At 53.0% G+C, this 12,533-nt stretch overlaps 1 protein-coding gene across 1 annotated transcript; it reads left to right on the forward strand.

Moving 5' to 3' along the window:
* The first annotated feature begins 4,870 nt into the window (after nt 1-4,870).
* On the forward strand, nt 4,871-11,059 carry LOC149408761 (uncharacterized). The gene is made up of 2 exons (XM_089650464.1): nt 4,871-5,456; nt 5,844-11,059. Exons 1-2 carry the CDS (start codon nt 4,871-4,873, stop codon nt 11,057-11,059), a joined length of 5,802 nt encoding a protein of 1,933 aa, XP_089506590.1.
* The last annotated feature ends 1,474 nt before the right edge of the window (nt 11,060-12,533 follow it).

Genomic DNA, 12,533 nt, shown 5'->3' on the forward strand with positions numbered 1-12,533 from the left:
ATTTATTAAAATGGCACAGCCAAATGAGAGGCCCGCTCCCCAATACTCGGAATCGATATTGGAGTACAGTGGCTCTCCCCAAGATATTAATTTATTTATAAAATCAGCCAGGGGGTATATTACTCGAAACGGCAATACGCCAAATAATGTTGAGAAAATAATCTCAAGATTACGTGGGAAAGCACTTCACGTAATTCTCATGAGCGATCATGATAACAATATTGAAACAATATTAGAAAAATTGAAAAATGAATGTGGGGACAATAAGTCTGTGACGTTATTACAAACAGAATTGATAAACTTCAACCGCGGTCAGAAGGATTTCTCCTCAACGATCCATGAGATCAACCAAATTCTCTTTTCGATTAAAATTAAAATTTCCGATCAATATGGAGGGCCTAGTGCTCACATATTGATGGAACCATACAAAGATACGGCTCGAAATACTTTATTAAACCTCATGCCAACGCACATTAAATGCGCAAACTTAAAAAAAAATTATGATGCCCTGTGCACAGAAATAAGGATGTTGGAGGCCCATGGCGAGCTCCACCAGCGGTCTAAACAAAATCTTGTGTTTCCACAAGCAGGACCATCTAATTTTATGCGGCCAGGACAACAATCAAATAAACCTTTTACTCCGCAAACGCAAAGCTCGTTCAAACCACATAATAATTTTAATCACAATAATTATAATAATAAACCGTGGCATAATAATAACCAGACGCATAATAATAAGTTCGGACAAAACCGCCCGTGGCACGGAAATAACAACAACAATTTTAATACGCACCAGACACGTGCCGGTGATGTCAGTATGAGAACGGCCCCAATGTCCCGACCTCCTAAAGGCCCGGTCATCGACCTCGGCAACGGACGTACGGCGCAGGAGCTATTCTATACCGACAGCAATGATCAGGAACGGCCGGATTTTTGGGAAGACCAAGAATCTCCCCGAGAAACCTAATCCACCTGAATCATATCAATAATGGCCTACCATATATAGTAGCGCCATTAAATATGAAAATTCTGATTGATACGGGAAGCTCCAAATCATTCATGACTAAAAATGTATATAATAGATTGTTTCGTGACTGTAGATATATAAATGAAGAGTTTACTGTACAAACAGCGCACTCTACGACCGCCCATAGAGGTACAGTCGTGACGCCATTTTGGAGAAAAGTATTCGGCAATAATAATGCTGAAATGCGTTTTTATATTTTTGACTTTTCCCATAAATACGATGTGTTAATGGGAATAGATATGTTAAAATTAATGAATGCAACATTAATTTTAAACAACTCAAATAATATTTTAAAAACTCCAACCAAACAAGTTCAGTTGTTCCATGTAATGGATATGAGTAAACTTGATGAGTTATTGGAGAAAAATAGGGATTTATTCTCTGAAGAACTGGTAGTTAATTGCTCACCTCATGTAAAACATGAAATAAAATTACTTAAAGAAGAGCCCGTGTATCAACGCGCTTATCGATTACCGTACGAACAGAGGCTTGAAGTTGAAAGACAAGTCGCTCAACTTCTGAAGGATGGAATCATCCGACCAAGCGATTCGCCTTGGGCAAGCCCTGTCCACATCGTCGAGAAAAAACTCGACCAATCGGGTATAAAAAAGTGGAGGATGGTCATAGACTATCGGAAACTCAACGAACAGACACGTAGTGACAAGTTTCCGCTCCCAAACATCGAAGACATTTTTTCACAGTTACATGGTAATAAATACTTTTCAACTTTAGATCTGACAAGTGGGTACCACCAGATCAAAATGTCCGATCAAGACATAGAAAAGACAGCATTCACTATTCCTAATCAACACTACGAATTTGTTAGAATGCCATTCGGATTAAAAAATGCTCCTGCTTCATTTCAGCGTATGATGAATAATGTATTACGTAAATACATAGGGAAAATATGTTTGGTATATTTAGATGACGTTATAGTATATGCCAACGACGAAGAAGAACACCTCAGGCGCTTAGAAATAGTTTTCAACGCCCTGCGGGAAGCAAATTTAAAAATAAATATCAATAAATGTGAATTTGTCAAGGAAGAAATTAAATTCTTAGGCCATATTCTTAATGGTGATGGACTGCAACCTGATCCCGCAAAACTTGATGCTATAAGAAAATTTCCCTTACCAAAGACAGTCAGGGATATAAAATCTTTTCTAGGACTAATCGGTTACTACCGTAAATTCGCCCCAAATTTAAGCAGAGTGACGAAACCACTCACAGAATGTACCCGAAAAAACGTAAAAATAAATAACCAAGACGAAAAGTTTTTAAATGCATTTAGGCTATGTAAAGAATTACTGATGAATGCCCCAATATTAAAATATCCCGACTTTAACGAAGAATTCACTGTAACCACAGATGCAAGTAACATTGCTCTGGGGGCTGTGTTGAGCCAAAAATCTCAACCTATTGCCTATATTTCTAGGACACTGTCGAAAACGGAAACCAAGTATAATACGACGGAAAAAGAATTGCTTGGTATACTATGGTCCCTCCAGCAATTCCGTCCGTATATTTATGGTAAACATTTTATTATAGAAACGGATCATCAACCGTTAGTATGGTTAACCAAATTGAAAGAACCCAATGCTAAACTTACTAGGTGGAGACTTAAACTCCAAGAATATGATTATACAATTAGACATAAGCGAGGTTGTAATAATCATGTAGCCGACGCACTTTCAAGGGTCGAAATTCATTATAGTGAGGACGGTGAGGAGCACGATTCATTACGAGTAGAAGCCACCTCGGGTGCCCAGAGTGTCACTGACACCGTGCATAGCAATGTGGATGACCATGAGGGTGGAATCCCAATTCGTAACGAACACCCACCCCCGCGTATGAATAGGATTTTTATCGAATTAAGCGATATTGAGAAGAATAGTTTAAGAGCTAAAGAAAAAGGTACGGACCTTGTATGGTGCATTCCTTTAGCAAATGCGGAAGCGGTATTTTTAAAATTGATTAAAACATGTTTAGATAAGGATAAATACGCAGTAATTATAAATAATGATAGACTATATGAGTGTTTAAGCGAATGCTATAGAAAAAATATTGATAAGAACTCGTTAAAATTAATACGTTTCACAAATGTTAAGATTGAACCCATAAATTTAGAAGAACAAAAAGAAGTAATTCGTTCGACGCATATCGAGAACCAACGTCATATGGGCCTAGATGCCTTACTTAGTAAAATAAAACGGACGCACTGTTTCAATAACATGCGGAACAAAATAAAAGATTTTTTAAAAACATGTATAATATGTCAAAACTCTAAATACGAAAGACACCCAAAGTCTGCCCCATTAGAGGCTACCGTTACCCCCAATTGTCCAATGGAAATATGGCAGATTGATACTTACCATTTCGGACGTCAAAAATTCTTAACCATTGTAGATTTTTTTTTTTTTTTTTTTTTTATTTAGTTACTATATTACATTTTTTTAAACATTTTTATAAGATAGATAGATTAGATAGATTCTCTAAATGGGCATCTTGTACTTTAATCACTGTCGACAACAATGTCGCCATATGTGAAATACTTGTTAAAATATTTTCGTTAATCGGTATACCGAAAGAAATACATTTAGATCGTGAAACCACGTTCACGTCCACTACGACACGAGAGTTATTAGAAACGTACAATATTAAAACACATGTGACTACTACTGGTCATTCACAATCAAAAGCTGATATAGAACGCTTTCACTCCACTCTGACAGAAATATTGAGATTAATACGCACGGCAATACCGAACGTAACATCCGAAACCCAAATTAATTTAGCCTTGAATGCTTATAATAATAACATACATGGTGTAACTAAACATACACCAAACGAGGTACACTTTTGTCATGGGAACAGAGTACCACAACTGTGACGGACGTACTGCTCCGGGCTCGGCCGCGGTCACCCACGATTAGGATAATAAGATAAATATAGAATTGTGGAATAAAATTAAATGAATCCTAACTGTCCTAAAGAAATAAAATTGTATAAAATGTATGTAATAATGTAAAGATGTAAATGTATGAAGCAATGTAAAATGAAAATGTTATCAATAAATGAAACGTCGGAGCTTGGATAGAGGTATACGGGCAGAGAAGTATTGTTAGAGCTGGTACAATCATGAGATCATTTAATTCGGGCACGATTATTAGAGTCGTGCTTATACGAGAGGGAACGTTCGGCCCCGGCCCGAAGCAAGGGGCCGTGCGCCGTCATGGCGTGCGAGGTGCTTCGCCGTCAGAACGTTCCCCAAGCGCGTTTCTGAAGATCGTGTCTGAACAAAGAGAGGCCGTGGTCGCGTTCGACCACGAGCCCAAAATTACCGGCCGAGAGGCGGTAGCCAACCCGGCGGCGAGCCGCGGGCGCGCCACAAACACGGGCTTCGATTCCAGGAATCAAAGTGAAAGCGGGCCCGTGTGAGCGTCGCTCAGCCAGCGAAGGCCGCCGGGGTCCTATAAAACGGGCAACAGTCCCTTGAAAAATTAGATATCCAGCAACCTCCACCAGCTCTACACTTCTCTCTGCTCTGCCTTCTACCTCGCTCCGACTTCTGACTCTACTCGCCTTCTCTTCTTCTTCTGACCATCGCCTCACCCCGGACCTCTCTGCCCCTACGAAAGACCCGGACTCTACAGCAAGGACGAGTACTAGCATCGGACCAGCTACAACGGCTACAGAGACGCCCCGTTCTACCCCTCCACGCCACTGAAGGAAGGCATCATACGCCTCCACGGATTGGGATCACCGCCCTGTTTACAGTCTTGTGTGTCGCACATTACGTCTGGCACATAAGTGGTCCTTCGCCGCCGGATCTCTCCGTGGAAGATGTCACCTTCACTGCGCTCTGGGAAGAACAGCGCTGACGGGGACTCATCGCAAGGAAGCGATGATCCCACACCAACCGGGGCGGCCGCAGCCGCGCCCCCCGGACTCCGGCCTACCGCCCCCCTGGCCCCCTCTGACCCCCAAGCGGAACTTCTGGCTGGCCCCTCCGACGCGTCACCACCACAGACGCCCCCTGCCATGGCCGACGCCTCGTCGAGAAGCGAAGCTTCGAGCGAGGACACGCTCCGGCAGGTGCAGCTCGAGCTACGAGCTGAGAGGCGGCGCAACCAGAAGCTGCAGGAGGACAGCGCCCGACAGATTGCCGAATTGATCGCCACGCTGAAGGGCCTCCCGCGGACCGCTTCCCCTGCAGCCTGGCAACCGGAGACGCGCGCCCCAGCTCCACGGGCGGAGTACCGGACGACGGCGGCGCCATCTAGCGGCTTCGGGCGAGACCCGGACCACGCAGCGGAGACGCGCGCCACAGCTCCACGGGCAGAGTACCCACCGACGGCGGCGCCATCTAGCGGCCTCGGGCGGAACCTGGGCTACTCAGCGGAGACACACACCGCTGCGCCGCGTCCTGGCTACTCAGCGGAGGCGCACACCACTGCGCCGCGTCCTGGCTACTCAGCGGAGGCGCACACCGCTGCGCCGCGTCCTGGCTACTCAGCGGAGGCGCACACCACTGCGCCGCGTCCTGGCTACTCAGCGGAGGCGCACACCGCTGCGCCGCGTCCTGGCTACTCAGCGGAGGCGCACACCACTGCGCCGCGTCCTGGCTACTCAGCGGAGGCGCACACCACTGCGCCGCGTCCTGGCTACTCAGCGGAGGCGCACACCACTGCGCCGCGCCCTGGCTACTCAGCGGAGACACACACCGCCGCGCCGCGTCCTGGCTACTCAGCGGAGACGCACACCACTGCGCCGCGTCCTGGCTACTCAGCGGAGGCGCAAACCACTGGCCATGCAGTGAGGGCTCAAACCGGGACGGACAACCAGGCGGCGCATCCACTCACGGACGGCGCTTCCCCAGGCGTCGCGACGCTGCGGGGTGGGCCGGAGCCGCAGTATGGCTATCCCGGTGTGACCCGCGGGCCCGCCCAGTTCCCAGCATTTCCCCCGAGTGCAGACTCGCCACCGCAGCCCCACATGGACGGATACGGGGCGTTCAACCGCGCAGACGAGGCAGCAAGGCAGACGCGGGACTGGGTGAACCAGGGGAGTGTCCCTCTCGCCCAGGTGACGGCCATGTTTGCCGACGCCCTCCGGCAGTCCCAGGCCGGCGGTACACCCCGCTCCCACCCCGAGGATGAGCGGATGGCGTCGCTCATCGCCCGGCAGTCCAGCGCCAAGGACCTGCCGCCTTACGCGGGCGACGCCATAGAGTGGCAGGCCTGGAAGGCACAGTTCCTGCAGTCGACGGCTACCTGCGGGATGACGGCGGCCGAGAATTTGATGCGGCTGCAGCGTGCCTTGAAGGGAAAGGCGCGCGAAGCCGTCAGCCCTCTCCTACTGGACCCGGCGCAGGTGCCGGAAATCATGGACGTCCTGGAGCACCGCTTTGGGGGCGCGCACTCCATCGCCACTGTCATGTTTGACAAAATAAGGCGGCTCACTCGGCTGCCGGAGGATGCGTCTACCGAAGCTCTGGTAGAGTTCTCCGGGGCGGTACAGAACGTGGTCGCCTCACTGGGAAATCTGAGGAGCGACTACCTCTCCAACCCGGCCCTACTCAGCGAGATCGCGTCGAAGATGCCTCTCGCCCTCCGCCTCTCATGGTTGGACAGGGTGGCCGACCAGGCCCAGGCCGCCACCGTGGTGCAGCTCGCCGGGTTCCTGAAGCGGCTGACCAACGCGGTGCCGCGGTCGGGCCTCACCGATAGCGGCCGAGCAGCGCGTCCGAGCATGGCCGAGCATCCGCGGGCCGCCCGCCCGCACCGCGACAACGTTTTCGTTACCGACGAGCGGCCGGAACCCCGCAGTGAAGTGAAGTGCACACTGTGCAAAGACGCTACGCACAAGTTATTCCGGTGCCCCAAGTTCGCGAGTGAAACAGTGGGTGCGCGATGGGAGTTGGTGAAAGGGGCCCGGATATGTTTTAAGTGCTTGGACGGTGTGCACCAAACTAAAACGTGTAAATACCGTGTCAACTGCGGGGTGGGAACGTGCCGGGTTCCCCACCATCGCCTACTGCACGACGCCGCTTACGCTCGCGGCCCCGAGGCGCAGACAGTGACAAACACCTGGGACCAATCGGGAAAGGTGCTGCTTAAAGTGTTACCTGTGACATTGTGCGGCCCCGGGGGCCAAGTGACCGTGCACGCGCTGCTCGACGAGGGCTCGACGGTGACCCTCGTTGACGCCGAAGTGGCAGACATTGTTGGGGCCGCGGGGCCGATCCGCGGCCTGCGCATTCACGGCGCCAACGGCATGTGTTCGTCGGATGCCAAGTCGCAGCGGGTCAAGTTGTCAGTGCGCGGTGACGGCTGTGAATACGCGATGGTGGCTCACACAGTGTCCGACCTAGACCTCCCGCGACAAACAGTGGCCGGCCGCCGGCAAGTGAAACCACGGCTATTAATCGGCCAGGACAATGTTCATTTGATCGTGTCACGGGAGGTCCAAGAAGAGGATGGCGGCCGCATGACGTCACGGACGGCGCTCGGCTGGATTCAACATGGGGGCACCCGGCGGGACGTGGATAGCGGTACCACGCTAAACGTGATCGGCGAGACGGCTGAAATGGGCGAAATCAGCGAGCTCATACGAAGGCACTTTTCCGTTGACTCGCTGGGCGTGACCGCAGTGAGCCGGGTGTCCGCCGACATACGCCGCGCCGAGCGCATAATGGAACAAACAACACGCCCGCTGGACTCGGGTCGGTGGGAGACCGGGCTGCTGTGGAGAGAGGACGACGTGTGGCTGCCCGACAACCGGCAGTGCGCCGTAAACCGCCTCAACGCCCTCGAGAAGCGCTTGAAAAGCGACCCCGAACTGGCGGCAGCATACGCGGCCAAAATTTCGCACCTGATAGAGCGCGGGTACGCAGTCAAGGTACCCGACGCCGAGGCTAGCGTACCGTCACGGCGGAGGTGGTACCTGCCCCACTTCGCGGTCACCAACCCGAACAGCCCCGGGAAATTGCGAGTTGTTTTTGACGCCGCCAGCCGCTGCCGGGGAACCTCCTTGAACGACCGGCTGTTAACCGGGCCCGACCTGCTGTCATCCCTGTTGGGCAACCTGTTGAGGTTCCGGGAGGGCAAGATCGCCATAGCCGCCGACATAGAGGAGATGTTCCTCCGCATCAAAATAAAAGCGGAGGACCAAATAGCGCAATACTTCTTATGGCGAGCCGGTCCACTAGAGGCAGCGACCACATACAAGCTGTCCTCAATGATGTTTGGGGCCACTTGCTCTCCCAGCAGCGCGCAATATGTCCGCAACAGGGTGGCCGACCAAGGCGCCGCAGAATTCCCCGCCGCCGCCGCAGCAGTGCGTTCTAAATTCTACATGGACGACTACCTGGACGCCGCCGATTCCGTGAGCGAGGCTGCGGCGCTGGTACAAGGCGTCAGCACCCTCCTATCCCGGGGAGGCTTCCACCTGGCAAGCTGGGCCTCCAACGCACCCGCTGCAATCCAAAGCGTGCCGGCAGAGAAGAGGGCCAAGGCGGCCATAGCCATCAGCAGCGGCGCCTGTGAAACCGAGAAGGTGCTCGGCCTGTCGTGGGATCCCGTCAACGATACATTCATGTATGAGTTCAAGGAGACGGAGAAGGCCGAGCTCATCCGGCACCCAACCAAGAGGCAGCTGCTGAGCACGGTCATGAGGGTGTTTGACCCCGTGGGCTTCGTGGCCTGCCTCACGGTGCGGTCAAAAATTCTCCTGCAGGATGTCTGGAGGTCCAGCGTCGGCTGGGATGAGCGCATCCACGAGGCGCACGCAGCAAGGTGGGCCGAGTGGGTCAAAATGCTCCAAGGCCTGAGCATCCGCATACCGCGACGTTGCCTGCTGAGCAAGGCCCACTCCTTCGCTCTACACCTCTTCTGCGATGCGTCTGAGGCAGCCTGCTGTACCGTGGCCTATCTAGTGGAGACTACGGGAGAGGGGAGCAGCACCGCCACATTTTTGTCCAGCAAGTGCAAGGTGGCACCGCTGAAACCGCTCTCCATTCCCCGCCTCGAGCTGCAGGCTGCGCTCATGGCTGCCCGCCTGGCTGACACTCTTCGAAGGGAATGCCAGGCTCCTATCACCTCCACCTCGTACTGGACTGACTCCACCACGGTGCTGTGCTGGCTCCGTACGGACCCCCGCAGCTACTCAACCTTTGTGGCAAACAGGTTGGGGGAGATTGACGAGCTGTGCGACATCGCCAGCTGGCGCTGGGTCCCTACCAAGCTGAACCCAGCCGACATCGGAACCCGGGACCTGGAGGAACCGGACCTCACACAGAGTGGAAGGTGGTTCACCGGCCCTTCCTTCCTGACAGCGCCGAGTAACCAATGGCCCCAGGAACGGCAGAGCCAACAGCCGGGTGACGAGAATTTGGAAAGGCGGCCAAATTTCGTGGGCCTTACTCTCGCCGTGGAGGATGGGCTGCCCTCCATCCTGCGGTTCTCGTCCTGGAACCGATTGATCCGGGCCACAGCATGGATGCTGCGGTTCATTCGGCGATGCCGCCAGGGACCCGCTAGGCCAGCCGAGGGCCCCCTAGTCCTGCAGGAGCTCCGGGCCGCAGAATGGCGGTGGATAAGGCACTCCCAGGGAGCAACCTTTGGAGCAGAGCTACGCCAGCTCCACTCGGGGCAGGCCGTGCCCAGCAGCAGTCGCCTCGTCTCCCTCGCACCCCACATCCACAACGGGGTGCTCAGAATGGGCTCGAGAGTCAAGGGAGTGAAGGGAGTACCCGAGTCACCCATAATCCTGGACGGTGGTGACAGCTACACCCGGCTGCTGGTGCAACAATACCACACCCGAGCCGATCATGCGAGTGTGGAGACGACGATGGCCGAACTGCGCACCAGCTTCCACATCTTAAAGCTGCGCTCAGTTCTCCGCCGCATAAAACACATGTGCCCCGCTTGTAAAATGCGGCGGGGCAAGCCGTCTCCCCCGATGATGGCACCCCTACCAGCATCCCGGCTTGCACGGCATGTGCGGCCCTTCACCAACTGTGGGATGGACTACTTTGGGCCCCTAGAGGTAACCATCGGGCGCCGGAAGGAGAAGCGATACGTCGCCCTCTTCACGTGCCTATCGACGAGGGCGGTGCATCTGGAGTTGGCCACCGCACTAAGTGCCGACTCTGCCATAATGGCAATTCAAAGAATGTCGGCAAGGCGAGGCCAGCCGGCGACCCTGATGTCCGACAACGGAACCAACTTCCACGGCGCGGACAAGGAACTGAGGGACGCCGTGGAAGACATCTGTCGGGACCCAAGGGTCCAAAACTATGCGACCACCCAAGGGATGGAGTGGAGCTTCATCCCGCCCCGCAGTCCCCACATGGGGGGAGCTTGGGAGCGGCTCGTACGCTCTGTTAAGCGGGCGCTCTCAGCTACGCTCAAGGCGAGAGCGCCAAGAGAGGAGACCCTCCTAACGGCGCTGGCTGAAGCGGAGTACACCGTTAACTCCCGACCGCTCACCCACCTATCGGTCGACCCCAGAGACGAGGAACCGCTGACGCCCAATCACTTCCTCATGGGCTCAACGGGGAGGCGGCCCCACCTGGCCATGTACGGGGCGGCCGAGGAAGAGGTCTGCCTCAGGAAGCAGTGGAGGATCGGCCAACAGCTCGCGGACATGTTTTGGAGGCGTTGGGTCCGCGAGTATCTGCCTACTCTCGCCGCCAGGAAGCAGTGGCAGCAGCCAGTGCAGCCCCTACAAAAGGACGACCTGGTGCTGATTGCGGACCCGGCGCTGCCCCGCAACAGCTGGCCACGGGGACGGATCCTCGAGGCCACTCCAGCCCCGGACGGACAGGTCAGGACCGTGAAGGTCAAAACCAGCACGGGGACCTATGTCAGACCGGCAGTTAAGATCGCGGTCCTCCTGCCGGCCTGTGATCCCGCCTCCAAGGGCACATACAAAGGCCCTGTCCAGACGCCGCCCCGACGAACTCGCCACCTCAGGGGGACTGGACGCCGGGGACCACGCCGCACCAAGTCGCAGCACGCCTCCCGCTAAAATGGGTGTAGCCGAGCTCCACGGGGGGAGTGTGACGGACGTACTGCTCCGGGCTCGGCCGCGGTCACCCACGATTAGGATAATAAGATAAATATAGAATTGTGGAATAAAATTAAATGAATCCTAACTGTCCTAAAGAAATAAAATTGTATAAAATGTATGTAATAATGTAAAGATGTAAATGTATGAAGCAATGTAAAATGAAAATGTTATCAATAAATGAAACGTCGGAGCTTGGATAGAGGTATACGGGCAGAGAAGTATTGTTAGAGCTGGTACAATCATGAGATCATTTAATTCGGGCACGATTATTAGAGTCGTGCTTATACGAGAGGGAACGTTCGGCCCCGGCCCGAAGCAAGGGGCCGTGCGCCGTCATGGCGTGCGAGGTGCTTCGCCGTCAGAACGTTCCCCAAGCGCGTTTCTGAAGATCGTGTCTGAACAAAGAGAGGCCGTGGTCGCGTTCGACCACGAGCCCAAAATTACCGGCCGAGAGGCGGTAGCCAACCCGGCGGCGAGCCGCGGGCGCGCCACAAACACGGGCTTCGATTCCAGGAATCAAAGTGAAAGCGGGCCCGTGTGAGCGTCGCTCAGCCAGCGAAGGCCGCCGGGGTCCTATAAAACGGGCAACAGTCCCTTGAAAAATTAGATATCCAGCAACCTCCACCAGCTCTACACTTCTCTCTGCTCTGCCTTCTACCTCGCTCCGACTTCTGACTCTACTCGCCTTCTCTTCTTCTTCTGACCCTCGCCTCACCCCGGACCTCTCTGCCCCTACGAAAGACCCGGACTCTACAGCAAGGACGAGTACTAGCATCGGACCAGCTACAACGGCTACAGAGACGCCCCGTTCTACCCCTCCACGCCACTGAAGGAAGGCATCATACGCCTCCACGGATTGGGATCACCGCCCTGTTTACAGTCTTGTGTGTCGCACATTACGTCTGGCACAACAACCTAATGGTGTGATTACCCAAAGCTACGTAGCCGACCACGCAAATCAATGTAAAGAACTCAAAAAATTGATACATGATTTACAGCATAAAACAAAAAATAAAACACGCGAACGAGTAAACAAAACACGTACGCAGCAAGAAATGTCCGTGGGACAACAGATACTTATAAAGGTTACCGCACGGGGTAAACATAACAATAAATTTAAAGGACCGTTCACTATTACTAAAATACTACCACATAATGTACTTGAATATAAAAGTCTGAGAGGCCTAACAACAATTCACAAAGACAGTGTTAAATTGTTTCAGGCTGACGGCCATGACGCAAGCGCTACGGATCCGCCAATTAGCAGACAATGAGCACTTCATCGTCGCGCCCCTGGGAAATGCACGAGCCGTCGAAGGACAGTGGCACGTCATTCATACCCTAGATTTATCTAAACTAATTGAACAATCGCAACAACTAGGAATTAATTACGATAAACTTATAAAATGTAACAATGTAACCTTACCACACG

This window comes from Hesperophylax consimilis, unplaced genomic scaffold, assembly GCF_061612785.1.
Source record: "Hesperophylax consimilis isolate HC1 unplaced genomic scaffold, BYU_Hcon_1.0 scaffold_82, whole genome shotgun sequence".
NCBI classification, from domain to species: Eukaryota; Metazoa; Arthropoda; class Insecta; order Trichoptera; family Limnephilidae; genus Hesperophylax; species Hesperophylax consimilis.

Coding starts and splice junctions, on each gene's coding strand:
- LOC149408761 (XM_089650464.1), top strand. CDS start 4,871: ATGTCACCTTCACTGCGCTCTGGGAAGAACAGCGCTGACGGGGACTCA. Junction 5,457..5,843: donor CACCGCTGCGCCGCGTCCTG/GCTACTCAGCGG, acceptor CTGGCCATGCAG/TGAGGGCTCAAACCGGGACG.